The sequence below is a fragment of the Glycine soja genome, chromosome 10 (assembly GCF_004193775.1).
Source record: "Glycine soja cultivar W05 chromosome 10, ASM419377v2, whole genome shotgun sequence".
NCBI classification, from domain to species: Eukaryota; Viridiplantae; Streptophyta; class Magnoliopsida; order Fabales; family Fabaceae; genus Glycine; species Glycine soja.
In genome coordinates this window covers 40,695,464-40,716,845 of record NC_041011.1, presented here as the reverse complement: position 1 = coordinate 40,716,845, position 21,382 = coordinate 40,695,464, and the positions used below count along the sequence as shown (strand labels likewise).

The 21,382-nt window shown below is 33.8% G+C and overlaps 1 protein-coding gene across 1 annotated transcript; it reads left to right on the top strand.

Moving 5' to 3' along the window:
• The first annotated feature begins 4,621 nt into the window (after positions 1-4,621).
• On the top strand, positions 4,622-19,515 carry LOC114370772 (branched-chain-amino-acid aminotransferase-like protein 2). The gene is made up of 20 exons (XM_028328164.1): positions 4,622-5,171; positions 5,246-5,344; positions 5,607-5,678; positions 5,830-5,922; positions 6,227-6,364; positions 7,732-7,790; positions 7,987-8,089; positions 8,361-8,549; positions 8,669-8,769; positions 9,367-9,421; positions 9,582-9,668; positions 10,166-10,217; positions 10,365-10,450; positions 16,164-16,217; positions 16,398-16,481; positions 16,937-17,008; positions 17,840-17,920; positions 18,422-18,457; positions 19,036-19,167; positions 19,312-19,515. Exons 1-19 carry the CDS (start codon positions 5,103-5,105, stop codon positions 19,162-19,164), a joined length of 1,659 nt encoding a protein of 552 aa, XP_028183965.1. The 5' UTR covers positions 4,622-5,102; the 3' UTR covers positions 19,165-19,167; positions 19,312-19,515.
• Positions 19,516-21,382: the final 1,867 nt, after the last annotated feature.

Sequence of the window (21,382 nt, the reverse complement as noted above, 5' to 3'; positions counted from 1 at the left end):
CTTATAATAATATATATAATGATGCATCAATATAATAGTGCGCATTTTACCAAGCAATTCGAATCTCATCAATTGAGAGCTAAATGTGAGTTGTAGGTTAGGCCATTTATAGTCTCAAATAATAATCATGTGATATGTGAATAATTAAATATATAATTATTAAATTAAAAATATATTTAATAATTACTTAATGATAATTAATTTGCTATCCTTAATTTAAGAAATCTTAATAAATTTAAAATATTAAATTAATTACATGTCATATTATTATTGGTTGGAATCATGAATAATGTAATGATCATGAATCATTAAATAATTTCTCGTGATGTAGGCAAAAAAACTAAATTTGATTCAAGCTATTAAGATGAGATTTAAGTCCAATAAAAGCATAATTTATAATTGCTTTTTGGAGGGTCTTTTTAGAGCTTTTTGGAGATCATGTCTTAATAAGATGAATTTGGATAAAAAAAAAAACCTAAATTTATTTTGTGCTAAAAAGTTAAAGTCAAAAGCCTACATTTAATGAAGAAACAAGGCTGAACTTAGACAATTGTAAACATGATGTGGATGTTTCTTTTTATAGTAGACATGATGTGGAATTGTGGATGTTGGTAAGGCCAACAAGTGTAAATTTATTTTGCGAATTACTATTGGCCTTTACCTCATTGCTATTCGTTCTACCAACATTTTCAATTTAAAAAATAATCCCTCCCACATTGTACGTACTTAAGTTGTATTAGTGAGGGTGTAAAAAAATACAACTTGAAAGTTTTGGTTATATATATATATATATATATATATATATATATATATATATATATATATATATATATATATATATATATATATTCACCCTCATTTAATCCAACGAATACATGATTCATTGTGACCAAATATCCATGTGCAAATGTGATTGTGTTATGGCATAGGAGTGCACAACAATTGATGTGCACAAAGACACAATGATGGTGGAGAGGAGTTATGTGTGTGGAGCCTTTAAGGTTGAGGTCGCACGTGCAAGGTATGTTATGTGCAAGGGCTCTGTGGAATGATGCACAACAATGATTGATAGTAGGGACCAAAGGCGTTGCATGACAAGAAGGAGATGGGATAGGGTGGTGGCATAGCACGAAGGTGGTCGATGGTGATGATGGTTGTGTGGTTGTGGTGAAGGGAAGGTTGGAGCCATAATTCTGGATCTGGTTGGGGATTGGGTGAGAAGAAGATGGGGGGCCTAGGGAGTGGGTGAGAAGATTGGGTGACACCCTCTACCCCGACATACATATAAATAAGAAAAACATAAAAAAAAATACAGAACTAACTAAAATGATTTTATTCAATTAACATAAAGGAGCTCATGTGAGTAAAAGAGTCACATTCACTTTAATATTACCAAATAAAACTTATTAAAAACATATCTGGCTTAGAACAAGACCGTCAAAGTTTTCAAAAGAAATTTTGTTAAATCAGTGAGGTAAAATAAAATAAAATAATATCATGCAATTAAAGTAAAAACTCATCATCAATGTTATATCCTATCAGAGTATTGTGTCACAACATTCTCTAGCACGAGGTTCTTTAAAGTCATCCACCTAGTCATCTGCTACCACGAACACAAGGTTTGAGATCATCACAAGATTCAAACACAAATAGCACACTGGGAGTGAATTATCACATTTCTAAAAAAAAGTACAAATAAACAAAGACATGATCAAAATAAATAATGGAAGTATTTATAACATAACTCAACTTAATACAATTTACGTCACTTCACCACTTTCTCATTTGAAATTCATTTTTCAATCACCAATCACATTACACATGAATCACACACTCGGATGAAGACATAATAATACTTATCAATTTCATAATAGACAATTAGCAAACGTTATGCAACAATTATATTAAGACTCAAGCCTATATGCAATGTGGTACCATGTTAGTGAAAAATCACATTGGGGCACTAAGGAGTACATAACAAGACACACCACATCATGGGTATGTTAGGTCACTCTCACTAAATAAAATCATAAGGTGACCAGTCAAGGTCACTCTGTTTTGCAAGAATGCTCCAACCACATGGGATCAATATAGGCTTAAAAAAGCACTCAAATCAAGTGTCTTTATCCTCAAAGCCTAGACTCCGAAGAATCCGTTAGGGTCTCACCTTCCTTATTCATGTCCAATCCCTAAAACAATTTTTGCACACAGACACTACTCATGAATTATACAATACCCACGACCTCATACTCATGTTTCAAACATGTTTAACACATTGCGTTACAATTTAACACTTTAAGTTCCTAACTAGGAATCCTACACTTTTCCTTTAACACTGCGCATAAACATTTTTCTCAAGGTAAACACCATTCGGGTTATTGTATAATTCATAACTTACAACACAAGTATTGTCACATTAAGTGTTAACCACACACTTATTTACAACCAAATTTCATGTCCATAATTTTAACATACCACAACGTCATAATCCAGTATCACATGTTTACGTATATTTTACAAATCAACGCATGTTCAACTTTGCACTTATACTCAATCCCAATAACAATGTTATAATCTCAAAGCAGTATGTTATTTCACAATTCATCACATATTCAATTTATCACTTAGGCACAATTTTAATCACAATTTCATAATCTCAATCTAACAATTTATCATGTCAATCTAGCAAATCTTGTCCAAAGTATAAACAATTTATATAAAAATACTTCTCACAACATGGGGAGTAAAACATCTCAAATAATTTCACACAATCATATCAAAATCAATGAATCAAAATCCTAGGTTAAAAACACAAAAACACCAAAAGCACTCAATTTTATCAACCAATTCGTATCAGGACATCAATTGATTCATCAAACACAACAATATTGTATTTATAATCATAAATAAAAAATTATAATTCAATAAACATCCCAAAATAAATTCCATTTTGATCCCCTAAGGATTCGTACACATGTTTATTTTAATTCCAATTGCGATAAACTCATCCCTTACCTCTAAAAGGGCTCACGTGTGTAGTCTGACAATGATAGCGGCGTCTCTAGTAGTTTCCTAAAATTTCTCAAGATTCTCCTTTGTTTGCTATGTTGGGGTTTTCAAGCGTTAGAGAGAAGAGGAAGAGATTGTAGCCTCCATTTTACTGTCAATGTGCAAGACTAATTTCTCTCTACTAAAATATTATTTTGCAAATCCCAACGGTGAAAATGTTCAAAAATGGGTTCCTAAGGTGGTGTCCAAATTTCACGATTATCCAACGGTTGATGAGTCTGGGATCATTGTTTTATTGGATATATTTTGAGTGTCTACAAGAAAAGAGAAATCTCAGTGTGAGGGACATTTCTTCCATTATAGACATTATCTCGAAAATCCCAACAATGGGTATGTGAAAATAAGTTTTGAACGACGCGTTCAAATTTCACGATGATCCAACGGTTAACGAGTCTAGAATCGGTGTTTTACTGAGATAGATTTAAGTGTATGTGGAAAAAGATAGAGTTTTGGGAAAGGAAGAAAAGAAAATGAATTTGAGAGAAAGAGAGAACGCAGAGGCGTGTCGTAACGTCTCTATCTATCGCTAAGGTACTCTGAGCCTTTTATAAGATGAACTCTATCTTATTTCCTATCAAATAAATAAATAAAATATTCTTTTTATTTTCCTTCAAACCATTATTTTAATTAATAAAATTATTTATCTTTATTTATTTAATTATAGAAACCTTATCTTTTTTTCTAAAACTTGATTTATTTTTAAATAAAAAACCTTCTTAATTTATTTTATAAAAAATGGAGTGTTACATTGGAGAAGAGGAAAGAGGAATAAGGGGGGCAAAATGAACTTTTTTGCATGAGGTTGGGGCCAATAACAAAGTAGGATAAACCAATAATATCTTCCTTTAATTTGGACATACTTTTGTAAACTAAACTTAGTAAAAATGTTCAAATTTAATTCGTGTTAAAAATATAAAGCTCTCTCATCATGTGGACTCAAGTTAAATAAGTTAATTTGATCCTTTTACTGCCTTTAACAAAAACCAAATGAAAAGTAGAAAAATTATGATTTATCATGTGGGCTCAAATTATGTCAAACTCAAGTTTAACATTTTCATGATGATGATAATGATAAAAAACAACTTTTGTCTTAACTAGTATATTTAAGTTATTTTTTAGAATGTAATTAAGTTAAAAAAAATACTTTCATAAAGTATGATTGGTTTATTTTTCTAGGTTTGTGGAAATAACTTCTTATATTTCCATAAAAAATTAATTTTAGTATAAAATAACTTAGTGATTATTTTTAGAAATGAAAAAGTAAAAATTAATTCATGTTTGTTTATAATTATAAAAAATATTGTTTACAAACAAGAAGTTATTTTTTTTATAAAAAACTATTCAAAATAACTTATAATTTAATAAAATTTTAAATTATTTTGAACTTTTTATTATTATGAAAATCTGAAAAGAAAAACTTGAAATATTATATTATGTAAAAGAAGTGAATTCTTTAAAAAGAAAAAAGAAAAACCTTTATAAGAAACAAGCCCAATAGGTGGAGATGGTGGCACTCGCAATAACCTCCGTTCGTAGTCTTTGTTTCCGAATTTTGCAGCGCCATAGTCTTCTCTTCAACTTCAATGCAGAACACACCTTTCTTCTGTTTCTTGTTGTTACTGCATTTTCAGAACACAATGGAAATGGAATGGCCTCTCTCTCTCTCTCTCTACCAGTGCCACTCCTTCGTTTACTTTTCCTCACTCATTCTTCAAAAACTCCCTTCCAAATCCGCTTCACGTGTTCACAAACAACACCAAGATAACATTATTGATGAATCACGATTCATGAGTCGTAGCTCGCGCGTGATCCACTTTTTTTTTTAAAAAAAAACGTTCCGAAAAGTAATAGTATTAATTATAATATTAATATTAATAAAAAGCGAGACTGAGATACGCGCCAGCCAGGTGTAGAGTAGAGGATCACGATGCTGATTGTGAATTTATTATATTACTATTCTCTGAAATGAAGCTTATCAAATTGGATTACTATAAGAATTGAATTTGAGGATCGAGGAAGGTGTTTTGGCGGAAATGGAGGTCATTCACTTATGGTCTGCTCCAAGGTCCCTCAGTACCACTGTCATGTATTCTTTCGCTCAGGTATCACAACCAATCACTATTCCGTGTTAATTTCATTCATTTATGGACTCACTGTGTTAACCAAATTATCTTAGAGGGATGACATTGAAGTGCTTGATGAGCCACTCTATGCTAATTTCCTTCGAGTCACTGCTGTTCATAGACCCTACAAGGAGGAACTACTCTCCAAAATGGTATCAATTTGCCTCTCTCGTCTCAACTACCGTATAGTATATTCAAGGTTTTAAAAAATGGTCCACCACCGTGATTTTGGTTGCAATGTCAAGGTCTCCTGGTGTCTGTCGTCCATGTGACCGTAATTGTGGCTGCATCGGACGCATTTGTCCGTGATTTCACGCGATATCAAGAAATGCAATGAAACCGCGCCTGCAATTTATAACCTTGAGTATATTCATTCCTCAATACTTATTTTTGTTGCTGTTTCGTTTATAACAGGAATCTGATGGAAATAAGGTTGTTAAGGACATAATTTACCGTCCAGGAAACAGCAAGTATAGATTCTGCAAGGTGAGCAGCGTCTCATTTATGTGAATTTGTTTGATTAAAGTGAACTCTATAGAGAGAAAAAAAAAAGAAAAAAAATCTAATGCTTTCATGGCCATAGTTTTGGTCTAATGGTCTCTAACTGTGCCATTTACCGTGACTATGCTGTATTCAGCACATGTCGAAACAGAGGATACTGGGTTTGCCGGAGGATCTAATGAAGAAAGGAAAGCACTTCATTCTGATAAGAAATCCTCTTGACATATTGGTTAGTTGTTTTTCATTTTTATGAATAAGAAAGAGCAAGAGGTCTTTCCTTGTTTATTTATCATTGTATCAAAAGGCTAGTGCTGCACATACTGATTCTCATATGCACTGCAATCTTCGTCAAACCATATGGACCTTTCTGCATTAAAAATTGTTGGTAACTTACACTATTGAAAAGGCCACGAGCTTCATGTTTAAATAATGCTTTAAAGGTTATGCAAATATCATATGATCAGTTTCCATAGACTTACAATTCAGTGGGTCATTGGCTAATGATTCTTGTATGTTACATGTACGTTCTACAGCCATCCTTTGATGAGGTTGTCCCTCCTTCTTTTTTTGAGTTGGGATTGGCAGAGCTAGTTTGTATCTACAATGAACTTTGTGAGATTGGAAAACCACCACCTGTTGTTGATGCTGCAGAACTTCAGCAAGATCCTGAGGTATTTGAGCTCTTTGAATATGCATGATTCTTTCTTATTACTGAATAAAGTATGAAATAAGATCATGATAGGTTGAGTGGAATGAGGCAAAACAAATGGAAATGGGAATAGGTTAAAAGATATATTTGCTTGTCACTATGAGGAGAGAATTTCTATTCCCACAGGTGAGGCAATACCCCTTCCCTCCAAAATGGAAGGAATCGTAATTCCATTCCATCCATGGTTATCTCAGTCACTACTATAGTACTATATGCTTTTGTGTTTATTTTATTTTGAAACAACAAAAGTATCCTATGACATCAACCCCCCCGCTCACCACAGCCACCCACCCCACCCTACCATCACGTCCATCTCCACCACTATCATTGATAGTATCTTGTGGACATAATTATCATATTGTTGTTATATGTTGGCAACAACAGCAACCATCCCTTATCCTACTAAGTGGGTATTGTTGTCACATCATAATGATTTGAGAAAGCTTTATGTTGACTTTGAACTATCTAACACAATCCTCCTCTTTTATCTGGACTTGGGACTGACATGACATGATTTTCAACAAGCACTGCATAGTCAGAGTTATCATGTGTTTTATTGCTGTGGCAATAAAATTATTTTTAGGCCAAGATAATGATTTTATCAAAATAAACTAAAATAATACAGTAATACACATTAAATCATTTGTTAATGTATGAGTATTATTGTCATTAAATCTTTTCCTTTTTAGTTTCCTTTTGCCTTTCTAGTATAGCAATAGGGATAGAATGGAAAACTTCCATTCTTTTTGAAAGTGATTCCAGTGCATTAAATGTGATCGAATTTCATGCTACCATTGATTTTGGTTTACGATTGCTGTTTAAATTTACTTTCAATGTTTAGTCATACAAAAGTTTTTAATTACCACCACCATGATTAATGATTTTAAATAGCTAACACCTTAATTAATTCAATTAATGGCTATGCAATTTGAAAACAATGTTTTTATCAGAGATTTATTACTACTGTTGCTATACATTACTGTAATACTATAAAGCTATTTATGTCATCTGTTAGTTGCTCTATAGAAGTTTGTTTGACTATGAAATCTCTGAGTCATAATATTTGGCATGGAAGCTTTTGTACTAAAAGATATGCATAAAATCATAACATGTTTTAGAGCAGAAAACAATGTAAAAGGTCTCCAATAAAGTCGATTAAACTTTATCAAAGCAGTTCACCTTGATCTTTAAATATGTTCTCAAAATATATTTTTTTTCTTTTGAATAAATTTCAGTTCTATGTTTGCCTTGATACGTCACACTGTTAGTTACGCTTTGCAAACCTCAATTCTAGTTTTAATTTTACATTATGATCTTGCTAATTTGCAGGCTACTTTACGGGCTCTTTGCAATGATTTGGAGATTCCTTTTCAACCTGCAATGCTCAAGTATGCAGAGTTTTCATTTTGCAAGCCCAGGCCTTGTGCTCCTATTTTTTCCTTGTCTTTCTTTTTTGCAATGTTTTCTTGTTCATCTCCTTTGATTTGGAAATGTTGAAGACATTCAGTAATTGAAAATTTTCCATGCAACAAGTTTTATGCATACATACATGAGAAGTGACAACTCAAATTTTGAATTTTCCAGTTGGGAAGCAGGTCCAAAACCAATAGATGGCTTATGGGCCCCTTGGTGGTATAAAACTGTACACAAATCTACTGGCTTTAAGGAAGAAAACAAGTATCCTCAGGTATGCAGTTGTTTTCTGGTGTGCCTTCACTTTAGTTCCTGTTGCAAGGAGTCCAGACCATTAATTCATTTGTATTTTTTTATTGTTTGCACCATTGCCCATAACTAGTATAGTCCTATCTCATCTCTCAATTGGATACAAGCTTGACATTTATAGCTACCCCTGTGCCTTGTTTCATTTTAAAAGATTAAATCCCATAAGAAAATCCGCTATTTGGAGGTGGGGTCGAAAATCCTGGCTGGTTTATGATTTATTCTTGTTCTCTTTTCAGCCATTTCCCTTTTCTCTCTACAACTTGTTGGAGCAAAGTCTACCCCTGTATAATATGCTTCGGCGCCATGTGAAGAAGAAGCCATCCCTTCTAGGCACTCCCTTACCTACTCCTGATCTTCCAGTTCCTGCAAATGAGAAATTGCTTGCCTGGGTTGGTAATGAGATTGTACCACGTGAGAGTGCAAAGGTACTTATCGTAAAACATTTTAGGGGCTCCTTTGAGTAGAATAAGGCATCTGACTAATGTGGTTGATGCTCACAGTCTCAAGGTTTTAATTGCTAATTTGATATGCTTTGATGTATCAGGTTTCTGTGTTTGATTCAGTTGTCCAAGGAGGTGACTCAGTTTGGGAGGGTCTTCGAGTGTATAATGGAAAGATATTTAAGCTTGAGGAACATCTAGACAGGTAACAGTGCAGACTCGGGAAGTAGAATTCAATAATGACCTATACTAACAGCTGATTAACTGATCAATGGAACATGCATAGATTGAATGATTGATATAATACTCTCCATAGATTATATTAATATTATTCTTGTAATGGATTATCAATGGAGCGTGATGCCAAGTCAGTTTGATGGGCTTCAGTGGTACTAATGGTTGGATGGCAGTGCTTCTCTTATTCAATTTTAGGATAATTCTGGCAAACAATTTCTGGCTGATGTAAGAAAAGTCTGACATAACATGCTCTTATTTTCTTGAAAATTTTCTATCGAGCATTATTCAACCTAACTAATAGTTAAATTATTAAAAAAGATAAAATTATGATAAAAAAATTCTAGACTCTAAAGCAAAACTCTTGTGTGTATTTCTAGACAAGTTCTGACTTATGAGTGTGGATATTTTTCAGTAATGTATTTTGATTTTGTTTCTCATGAGTTCAACTGAACTTGTAGGTTGATCACTTATTCTATACTAAATTACTAACAGTATGATTTCATTACTAAAAACATAAGGTCTCTATCAATGAGGTTGATCTCTAAGCTTTCTTGCTTCTTGTCAGGATGTTTGATTCAGCAAAAGCTTTGGCTTTCGAGAATGTTCCAACTCGAGATAAGGTGAGTTTGAAGATGCTTTCTATTCTTTTGTCATGTATCACTCAGAATGTCTGCTTATTTTTTATAGACTCTGATAGTACTGGATCACCTAAGTGCTTATTTTGTCTATGGTCTTGTCTAGTTCTTTCACAATGATGAATGTGTTTGTAACAAATTGCAGATTAAGGAAGCTATTTTCAAAACCCTGATTAGGAATGGAATGTTTGACAATTCCCACATTCGACTTTCTCTAACACGAGGAAAGAAGGTCTAATCTCTTACTCTGTTTCATCAAAGCAGTTGTGCAATCTTTTTATTGTTATTGACTTGGAAACATCCAGCATTACATGGTTGAGGCTGCCAGGTTTTTAGCATAACCTATATGCACAAGATCTCTGAACTGGTTTCTTATTTTTATACAGTTTTTATTCATTGACATGAAAACTTAATATGATAAGAAGATACAAAGAGGTCCATTAGAAACCTATAGAATCAGAATTATGTCCATAGATAATAAGTTGGGTGTTATTGGCTGATAAGGCCAATGAAACTTTACCCTGTGCTCTTAACCAAGCTTTTTCGGCTGGTGTGTGGCTTATCAATGAGCCCATTGTAAAATATGCAATATGCGGAATGATAACCTATTTCATGAATGATGACTAAATTTTATACCATCCACAGCCATAATTATGAAACCATCAATCATTTGTAATTCTTTGGAGCAAACTGTCTTTTCACTGATGTAAAAGTTATTTTCTTCTCTAGGTTACTTCTGGGATGAGCCCTACATTAAATCTATATGGATGCACATTAATTGGTAACTTCCTATCCTTTCACTAAATAACAATTAACAATGATGCCAGTACCAAAACATTCATATTCCTGAATTAATATCTGGATATCTCTGTTAGGAACCTAGAAATGGATTAGTTGAGCTGAAATTAGTTGTTCTTAAAATATGCAGTGCTTGCTGAATGGAAGCCCCCTGTTTATGATAATGAGCACGGCATAGTTCTTGTAACTGCTACAACACGCCGTAATTCCCCAAATGTAAGTTTCTTGATTGTATACTTGTTAGTTGAAAAGAAACAGAGCATAAACATCTCAATAAACACTTATAGAAGAAGAAAATAAAATGAATTGTGCAGATAAAATGAATTAAACTTTTTTCACAAGTTAAAATTAATTTTTATACCGGAACATTTAAACAAGCTTTCTTATTATCTTTTCCATAAGTTGAACTAAGTTGATTTTAGTTTATTGGAGAAGTTTGATTCATTTTACCTTATTAATTAGAGCAAATTACACTCATACCCCCTAAAGTTAGCGTTTATTACACTTACACCCCCTCCCTAAAATCACATTTCTTTTGTCTCCCTTGAAAATAGTAACTGTTACTAACGGTGTTAATTTTTTGTGAAATGCCCTAAGAACCCCTATCACTCTCGTGCAAGTCTGCTCCCAGTCCAAGTTCACGCTGGGTTTCGCTTAAGAAAACACCATCAACTTGCTCCTTACTTGCCTCGTCAACTCAGTCACCTTCGCCAGCCACAACAACTTCACCGTCCCCACCTCTTCTGATGTTGTCTACGGCCTCTTCCAGTGTTGCGGCGATCTCACCAACAACCAGTGCTCTCGCTGTGTGTCGCATGCGATCACCCATCTCGACAACCTTTGCTTCACTTCCTGCGACGGCGCATTGCAGCTTGACAGCTGTTTCATCAAGTATGACAATGCCACCTTCATCGGGGTCGAGGAGGTGACAATGGCGCCACTAGATCCTCACTTCTTTCTCCTTTTTCTCATTATCTTTGACAATGTAAGTGACTCAGGGGGTCGCTATCACGACCCACCCTTGGTCATGACCGGCGCACAAATTATGATTTCCCTAGTCTGGCCAGCCTATCCTATACACAACAACCTGTAAAAAAACACACACTATATATATATCTAGACAAATCCATATACATATATTTCATTTCATCCATTTAATAACAAAGTTGATTATAAATACTAATCATCAAGTGTCTCAAAATATCATAAGCACATCTTCATCATGTCTATAAGAGAGAATCATTTAAATTTCAAAATACAGGAATTTTCTCTAAATCTCTTACTACCCTAGTCCCTATAGCTACATTATACTGGAGTTACAACCAAAAATATCCATTAGACACAATGGGAACCTACCAAAAAGATAATCAAGTTCCTAGGCGTGTTAGTAAGTCCCAGGAAATCGGTTACTCCACTACTGTGTATCTGAGAAAAGAAATAAAATAAGGGGTAAGTCACAAGGACTTAGTGAGAGCATAATATACTAAGCAGACAAGAAAGAGAGCACCATTTAACATGAGTCTTTCCATCCCAAGAGATGTTATAATGACATTAAATAAATAATGAACAAAAATACGCTTGCTTTTAGAAATCAATGTATGCAAAGAATATAAATTTCACAACTTCTCATAACCTGGTATCCAAAATAATTACTTTAAAATCAAACATTCATTCTACTATGTGCACATAGACCACATTATCTCTTCGTTGTAGTGAACGGTAATTATATAACTACGACATTCAGCTCGTAGGCTGCATTATCTCTTCGTTGCAGCGAACGTAACATATAAATATACTATGAGTAATTGACTCATAGGCTATATTATCTCTTCATTGTAGCAAACGACACATATCATTATACTATGAGAAATCAACTCATAGGCTATATTATCTCTTCATTGTAGCAAATGACAATATAATTATACTATGAGAATTCAACTCATAGGCTACATTATCTCTTCGTTGTAACAAACGACAATATCATTATACTATGAGAATTCAACTCATAGGCTACATTATCTCTTCGTTGTAGCAAACGGCAATATCATTATACTATAAGAATTCAACTCATAGGCTACATTATCTCTTCGTTGTAACAAACGACAGTATCATTATACTATGAGAATTCAACTCATAGGTTACATTATCTCTTCGTTGTAGCAAGCGGCAATATCATTATACTATGAGAATTCAACTCATAGGCTACATTATCTCTTCGTTGTAGCAAACGACAATATCATTCATGAACTCACCATAAATAAAATTAAACAAACAGTTCAACATTCATCCTCGTATGTATTATCAAAATCTCAATAAATTTCAAAGCTCACCAAAGATATATATATATATATATATATAATTTGATGTACACATGATTCTCCAAAATGAAATTTTAAAAAAATATCGCTAAGTATATTAGCTACTCACCTAAATGACGCAATCACTGTCTTCCACTACTGTTGGGAAGATCAACCACCGTATTTTCCACAGGATCTAAACATTTAAAATAACAGAACAAGGGATTAGACAAAATCCCCAATTTTAGCAACCTAGGGTTTTGAGGAAACTACAATTAATTCCTAATACTTAGTTCCTAACCCTTTTTCACACAACCCCTAAGTAATCAGTGTTATAACATACTCATCTAACACACTGGGCATAAACATTTACCTTAAAGAGATCAAATAGAAAACCAAGGAAATGCGTAGTGTTTTCCCCTTTTTCCTGTCACCTCCTCGTGCTTGGAAAAACCCAAGGATGCAAAAAGCTTGCAAATTTCGAAACCATGGGAGGAGATGAGCGAAAGGTTGAAGGATTAAATCTTTGGGGAATAAGGGATAGGGTTAGAGAGGGGGTGGGCTGCTTCACAAAAAGAAAATGGAAGTTTTTAAAAGGGGGGGGGGGGTCTCGGGAGTTTTTAGAAAGCTGGAGGGGTGGGTGGGTATTATTATTATTAGGCAAAATTGCAAAATTGGTCCGCCACTTTATCTCCAATTACGGATTTGGTTCCCCTATAATTTAATTTACAAATTTGGTCCCCCAGTTTTATAAATCCTTGCAAAATTGGTCCTAGAAGCCCGATTTGGACGTTGACCGTTAACTTCAGACGTTGACTGCCACGTGTCAATGCCACGTGTCAACGTCTGAGTAGTTCCCTGTAAAGGCTTCATTTTTTGTAGGTAAAATTGCATTTTTGGTCCCCCAGTTTTACTCCAATTCCGATTTTGGTCCCCCTATAGTTTAATTCACACATTTAGTCTCCTAGTTTTATAAATCCCTTTATAAATTGTTCCTGCAAAATTGGTCTTTTGAATGGTTTAGCCACTGGTGCTAGAGACATGGTAGTAGGTTTTGGTAAATCTCGCACTTCTTTTTCATCACAAGTTTTTCACTCACTTGGAACCCAGAGAAAAATCACTCTTCATCTCTCTCCCACTTCTGGGGTTGTTCAACTTGGGAAAGTGGTGCATGAATTCCAATCTGGGTCTGAAATTTTCAAATCTCTTACTTTAACAGGTTCTGTAATAACCCCCTATTTTTTTTCTTTTTTTGCTCCCCCATGTGGTATTATGTGTATACGACTGCCTAAGTGGCCTATGTATGATAATGGTATTTTTGTTTGAAATTTGAAATACAACTTCTCCAGTAATGAAATTTGACTAAATTTATAAAGGGATTTATAAATCTGGGGTACCAAATGTGCGAATTAAATTATAAGGGGACCAAAATCGAAATTGGAGTAAAATTGGGGGACCAAAATCGAAATTGGAGTAAAATTGGGGGACCAAAAGTACAATTTTACCTACAAAAAATGAAGCATTTACAGGGAATCACTCAGACGTTGACACGTGGCATTGATACTTGGCATTGACATGTGGCAGTCACACATGACATTGACACGTGGCAGTCAACGTCTGAGGTTAACGGTCAACGTCCAAATTGGGCTTTCAGGATCAATTTTGCAGGGATTTATAAAACTGGGAGACCAAATTTGTGAACTAAATTATAGGGGGACTAAATCCGAAATTGAAGATAAACTGGGGGACCAAAAGTGCAACTTTACCTTATTATTATATTATTATTTTTCTTTTTCTCCCCTTTTAGTGAAACGGGGCGTTTCAGTCGCAATGTAATGGATGGTAAAAAAATAAGGAAGTCTTGTGTATGATAAAAAAAGGAGTGGGGTTGAGTGTAATAAGCACTAACCTTGGGGGTGCGAGTATAATTTGCTCTATTAATTAATTGTATTTTCGTCTCTTATAAGTGCTTATTTAGAAATTTATTCTGATTCTATTGCTCAAGGTTGTTAGTTTTAATTGTTTATGTTTGAATTACTGGTGAACTTTCTGCCTATTCAAACAATAATTAACATCCAAACTGGTGTGATAGCAACCACTATCCATACTGGTGCGATAGTTTTATAGGAACAAGTGTAGAGCAGTGCTCTAATCTAATTGTAGTTACAAATGCAGAGAAAGAAGTAGAGTTAAGACAGATCTAATCCTCCTCTATTCCCCTTGCTTCTCATGCACCCCTTCTCCAATGTCCTGCTGCCACCTGTCTCTTCTGTTAGACTTCTCTAGATTCATCGCCCCTTCCTTCCCTGCCTATGATTTAGGGGCCCATCATATTGTCACTGTTTAAGAACTAGATTTTTGACATGGATATGTAAGGGTAGAAGAAAGGTTTCAATAGTATAAGAAGTAGAGCAAAGTTATAATCTACAGAAACTAAAATTGATTTTTTCTCCTATAAAACACGTGAGTTTAGTACAAATATAGATATTTGGTTATTATTAGGTACAATTGATTTTGCATACAAACCTTAGTTTGACTAGAAGTAATAGAAAGTAGCTTTTGTCATAGGTTGAAAAATTTACAGTAGAAGAAAGGTTTCAATTGAATAAGAAGTAGAGCAAAGTTATAATCTACAGAATTGAAATTGATTTTGTTGTCTATCAAATATGATTTTAGTAAAATATAGATGTTTGGTTATTATTACATAAAATTGATTTTGCATCCTAGCCTCAATTTTGACTAGAAGTTATAAAAAGTAGCTTTTGCGTTAGGTTGAAAAAATTTCACTATGTTATACGGCAAACTTGCTTTCAAGGTAAAAATATCCAAACATAAATCATTTTACTTAAAAATCGATTTAAACTAAAATTGATTTCATGCAAAATCAATTTTGCAAAAACTCACCCAAACACACATTCAAACCTGCCAGTCAGTATCACTAACTATTTGTGCCCGAACATCAAACACCTTTGTTATCTCAATGTTCTTAGGATTTTAACTTATTTCCTTCCAAAAAGTTTATCTATATTCATGGAATTATGGAGATAGAGAGGAAAAAAAATGAGAGAGAGAGAGAGTAGTTCGTTGTCATTATTATGTTAATGTATCCATAAAGATTAATATGAAGCAAGAGTATTATCACAATATCACCGGCTATATTGTCCCTTTCCTGATACAAGCTACCGGAAAGAGAAAAATAAGTTTTTAGTATATTGTGCTATTTTGTGGAAGAATTTCTTATCATCACTACAGGAACATTTTATGTTCTGTCCTTCCATATACCAATCTATATAAGTCTCATCACCATCAGGGAAGGGAAAAAATGATCATCTATCTATTGAGGGGTTATTGGTATACTTAGATCAGATAGAAGAGAAATTTATTAACTTCAGTATTGAATATACTGATTAATGACAAATGAGATTGATCTCTTGTTCTTGTTTAACACTCCAGTGTATGAAATTCTTCGGAAATTATTTTGTCATTATAATAATTGAAAGTCTCACGGGAAAGCGTCAATATATAGCTTTTAATGAATGAGATTCATTCAAAACTAACTAAATTTCTGTTTGATTGGGATACTAGTGTAAGTTTGTTCAGTTGACGGTCTCTTCCTTTTGTTTGTTTACCAGAATTTGGATTCAAAGATTCATCACAATAACCTCCTCAATAACATACTTGCAAAGGTATTTTTTTTCTTCTCGTGAATTTTTACATGTAATTATTACAGCAAATTGTATCAGGTAATGAATAATATGCAACCATGTGGAAACGGATGCTTTTAATGGCTTTTCATGCTAATATCCTGTCATTCTGAATAATATTTCTTGCAGCTTATCACAAAAAAGTCTTTATTTTTGGTGCAGATTGAAGGTAATAATGCAAAAGCAGATGATGCAATCATGCTTGACAAAGATGGTTATGTATCTGAAACCAATGCAACAAACATGGTATGCTGTCAACTTTGCCTTAACTGTTAGAAGTGTTTTCGTTCTCTATTTTGCTAATAAGCTAGGGATTGCTAGATAGCAAGGAGTTTGTTAGGTGGTTCTTGGAGTTTAAGCCCTGGGCTGTTGATTTATGCACAACTTCAAAACAAGAAAAACAAAATCTAAGCATGGATAATTTTGCATTGATGATATATCAGTCAACTTAATATGTAGCTTATGTAAAATCATCACCCTATGTGATTAAACAATACATAAAATATGTTGGCTGATGTTCATTTGCTCTGTAAGCTTGTAAACCCAAGATGGCAGAAAAATCCCAATAAATTTCATTATTTGAGAATTGAGAGGATCGTAGGATTTTTTTTCCCTATTTATTTTGAAGCAGGGTTTTCTAACAACAGAGAATGGAAGACTGCATGTACAATACAACTAATATGCTTTTCTATTTTGTATAGTTCATAGTTAAAAGGGGGGCTGTTTTGACACCACATGCTGATTACTGTCTTCCTGGCATTACTAGAGCAACTGTAAGTTGTATAGATTCACTCTTTGTTTATTTTGATAGCTTTATCATATGAAATATTTTTTTTATATGAATTTATATTTCATACTTATATACTGTCATAGTTGAGGGCGAGCCCTGGTGCAGCGGTAAAGTTGTGCCTTGGTGACTTGTTGGTCATGGGTTCGAATCCGGAAACAGCCTCTTTGCATATGCAAGGGTAAGGCTGCGTACAACATCCCTCCCCATACCTTCGCATAGCGAAGAGCCTCCGGGCAATGGGGTACGAAGTTTTTTTATATACTGTTATAGTTGGAAGTCCTGTGCTATTGCTTTAGTGTAATAGTAACGAAGGTACATATATAAGTAAAAATTAGCATACGTTAATAGTTTTTGAATATGTATGACTGAGATCTTGTTAAACCGTGCGAATTGGAAAATAAAAAGCATTTAAGGTGTTAAACAATGTGATGTATTTTAATGCTGGGGGACCCCTGATTAGTAAACCACCTAAATATGGGTATGGTATGATATAAAAAATTGTGCATCCTTTTATCAAATTGCCATGAGATTAAGATGTATTGTATTATATATGTTGGAATGCCAGCATACCCAAACACCAATTACGCTGTTGGTACCGCTCATATTCAGCATCTTATTTTATTTATTAGTAAGGGCAGCATTTTGTTAGCATAGAATATTCTTTTGAAGAAAATGGGATAGATAAACTATAAATAAAATTAACTTTATAATTTCATTCAGCAATTTCCAAATTCCATTTTCCTCGTTAAGATTTTATATCATGTTCATTATTTTATTCTGGAACTGATGAAACTCGACTGTTTCACAATTTAAGGTAATGGATCTTGTGGTGAAGGAGCAGTTTATCTTAGAAGAGCGAAGAATCAGCCTGTCAGAAGTGCATACCGCAGATGAGGTTTACCTATAATATCTAGTTATCTACTATTCCAAAAGAATTTTAAATTTTTCTAGATTTTTTTTTCCATTAAACAATATTTGTTACTGACCTATGGAAATGAGGGGTATACACCCAATTCAGTTTTATTTCTATCTAAAATATAATAACAGTAGTGAGTTTCTTGTACCAGAGTGACAAGATTACATCTATTGGGAAATATCTTCTATAATATTGACCTCATTAATATCTTTCTGAATTTTATAGTGTATCTAGGAAGGTCTAGCAAAATTCAAGTTCACTCCAATAGTGGACTTTGTTTTCCCATTTTCGTTGCATAATCGTACATAAGAATCTGGAACTTCTCTGCTCTTTGAACTAAATAGCCTCACTACTATGTTAAAAATTGTTCAAAACCTTCAATATAAGTTTTGGCTTCATTTTTCTCTTTCTGCCTCCCACCCTTTCTCTCTCTTCAAATTTATATCGAGATCGAGTTATAACTAGAAGGCTGCGTTGCAGATATGGACAACAGGAACAATGGGAGAACTAAGCCCAGTAAGTGCCTTGTACCATGTTAATTTTGAAATTTTGGCTGAATTATGTTATCTAACATGATAGATTACTCCATTTGGATTTTCTGTTCCTCCTACTTTTCTCAATCAACTTTTGGCCTACATTTGTGTCTGCCACTAGCAAGTCTTAGCCAATTAATTAGCCAAGATAATATAAGTACTAATTACATTGGTTAAAATAAAAGCACTATTACAAGTTCTAAATAGCCGAGACGTTGTACTCTCATGAATGAAATTGAATTCTTTTAGTTCATCATTAGACCTCAATTCCATATTTTCATTAATGGGAGCCTCAACCTTAAGAACTTGAGCTCTCCATGAAAAATGAAATGTAAATGTTCGACTTAAGCAATCCAACTCAGGATTATTGGTGAAATACTCAGCAATCCTTGGTCTTTAATCCGTTTTCTCCCATGGAACTTGACAAACATGCTCATCTGACCGGTTTGAACTATTAGCACCTTGACACAGAATTGGATGGTGGACTATAACTTGGCTTCTTGAGCTATGTAGCAGTTAGTTATTTTCTCATATGATATGCATAATCTATATCACCTGCAGGTGGTGAAGGTCGATGGCCGCATAATTGGTAATGGAAAAGTAGGGCCGGTAACTAGACAGTTGCAAGCTGCTTATAGAAAGTTGACAGAACAGTTGGGTGTACCTATATCGAACTACCTCGAGGCTTGAAAGGTGTTGTAGAATCTTCTTTTTTTTCCTTTTTTCTGGTGATCTCAGCTATGCAAGCAACATTTAGAATTTCCCATAATCACACTTTTTGCACTTAGTTTTCATAATATTTTTATTTATTTATTTATAATTTCTTTCAATCTGCAGGTGGAACTTGGAAGTGAGCGAAAATTGCTGGTGTGCTATTCCTGAAAGCAACCAATCTTAGCTTTTTTCTCTCATCCAAAATAAAAATGTACTACAGTATTATTTTAAGAGTCGTGGTATTATTTTAAAGACAGTGATTAAGAAATTTGTGCATAATTTTTTTTATTAAAAATGACAGTGAAGACATATTGGTAATCTTTTCCATTAAGTTTTTTCACTTGTTTTTTTATTTAGTTAAACATTCTTTTTTATAATTTTATATTATATTCCCTAAACATTCCAAAAGCGTAAACACTATTTGTTTCGCTGTTTTTTAGACTCTCTAATCTTATACTGCATTGATGTCTCTGTCCTTAGTGGTTCATGGCTCCATAGGAAAATATTACATGCACCAAAGTGATAAACGTATTGGTTTACAAGAACTACTTCTGGATATTATTTGATTTTCTTCGGTGGTGAAAATACCAAAGTGAAACAAAATCGGCACAACCACCGCGAAGAGGAAGTGAATCCAGAGCATAGAGATCCTTTCTTGATGTGTGCGATTGTGGTTTTGGAGAACTAATCATCCAAGATAGCGAGAGGAACACCATCACGGCGAGTGCGGCCAACGAAAGGGCACGACGCACCTTCAACCTTCGATGAACAGGAACTACGTTGACACTGCAGTGGAGTGGCCGGAGATTTTGCGGCCGTTAAGTTCCTATACAAAGTGTTTTACCAAAGAAGGATAGAGCATAATTTGGGGAAAACCGGAAAGAAAAAGGAAAAGAAAGTGGAAATAGAAACTGCCCTTAATAGTTATTTGGGTCCAATTGATTTTGGGCTAATATAATTTTAACTTTTTTTCTTCTGAAAGCCCATGTTCTTCGTTATGGGAATGTGTTTGGGCAAGCCTCACAAAGTACCAAAGAATTTGTCCACCCTTAACTTCACTATGGATTGGTGATTGAAGAACAGATCTTTTAACTGAATCTGCCATCTCCTTGTCTTTATTTTATATTATTGGTATGGATGACTAAGGATAGATTAGGTTCGTTAAAATATGCTCTCTCTCTCTCTCTCTCTACATAAATGATAGTAGATTTATTTTTACTTTATTTCGTCTTTTTAAAGATTTATATAAAATATAGCACTCACAAAAAATGTTGCGATGAGAAGCATTTCGTAAAACTTATTTTATTAGACTTTATATAAATCTTTAAAAATAAAATGAGATTTTAATAAATATTAATAAAAAAAGATTTAATTACACTAAAAGTCTCCGAATTTACAAAATATAGCAGGATAAGATGCAAAAGATACTCTTGTTATTTCCTTGTGTTGAGAAGCGGATGATGATATGAGTAGTTAGACAATTTGAAAACCCTTTTAGCAGTGTCTCATGCGGACCAACATTAAGTATATTCGCTATCACTTTGGTTCCTTTCCTCCAATAATAAGTGTCTTCTTTCTATATCATTTCCTTTATTGGGGTGATTGTCATTGTTTTATTTTAGCCACTTTATACTAATTGATCAAAGAAAGGAAGTCATCTGATCTAGTCTGCTTGGCACTATTTCTTGATTAATTCATGTATGTATGTTTTATGTTGTTGCCACCGAGAAAACTATTGTCATTGCATCTCTTTTTATGTGCTTATTTCTTAGAGCTGCAATCCAAGCCTAATCTTCGTGTCTTGGTATAAGTGGCACTTACCAAAACTTTTGCTTCAACCTCTTCCTTTTTTAACAAGCAAACTTTGGAATAATACAAGAAAGAGAGAGAGAGAGAAAGGGAATTGGAATCTATGAATGCCACACTCCCCCACAAGAGAACAAGAAGGTAAAAACAAACAGGTGTCAAGAGTTGGAATTTTCTAAAATACAACCCTGGAGTTTCAACAACAACCAATGAATTTACATGCATGTTATTATTATTATTATTATTATTATTATTATTACTATTATTATTTATCTTTTGCTTGGCTGCACAAACGGACACTGTGACCCCTGTAGGGTTGTAGATCGATTCATGTGGAATCTGACATTATAAAAACATAAGGGAAGAGAGAAAGCCAAAAGGAAAAGGT

Excerpts from the sequence above, each read along its gene's own strand:
- LOC114370772 (XM_028328164.1), top strand. The coding sequence starts at position 5,103 with ATGGAGGTCATTCACTTATGGTCTGCTCCAAGGTCCCTCAGTACCACT. Across the intron at positions 5,923-6,226 it reads GAAATCCTCTTGACATATTG|CCATCCTTTGATGAGGTTGT; the intron begins GTTAGTTGTTTT and ends TACGTTCTACAG. Across the intron at positions 8,550-8,668 it reads TACCACGTGAGAGTGCAAAG|GTTTCTGTGTTTGATTCAGT; the intron begins GTACTTATCGTA and ends TTGATGTATCAG.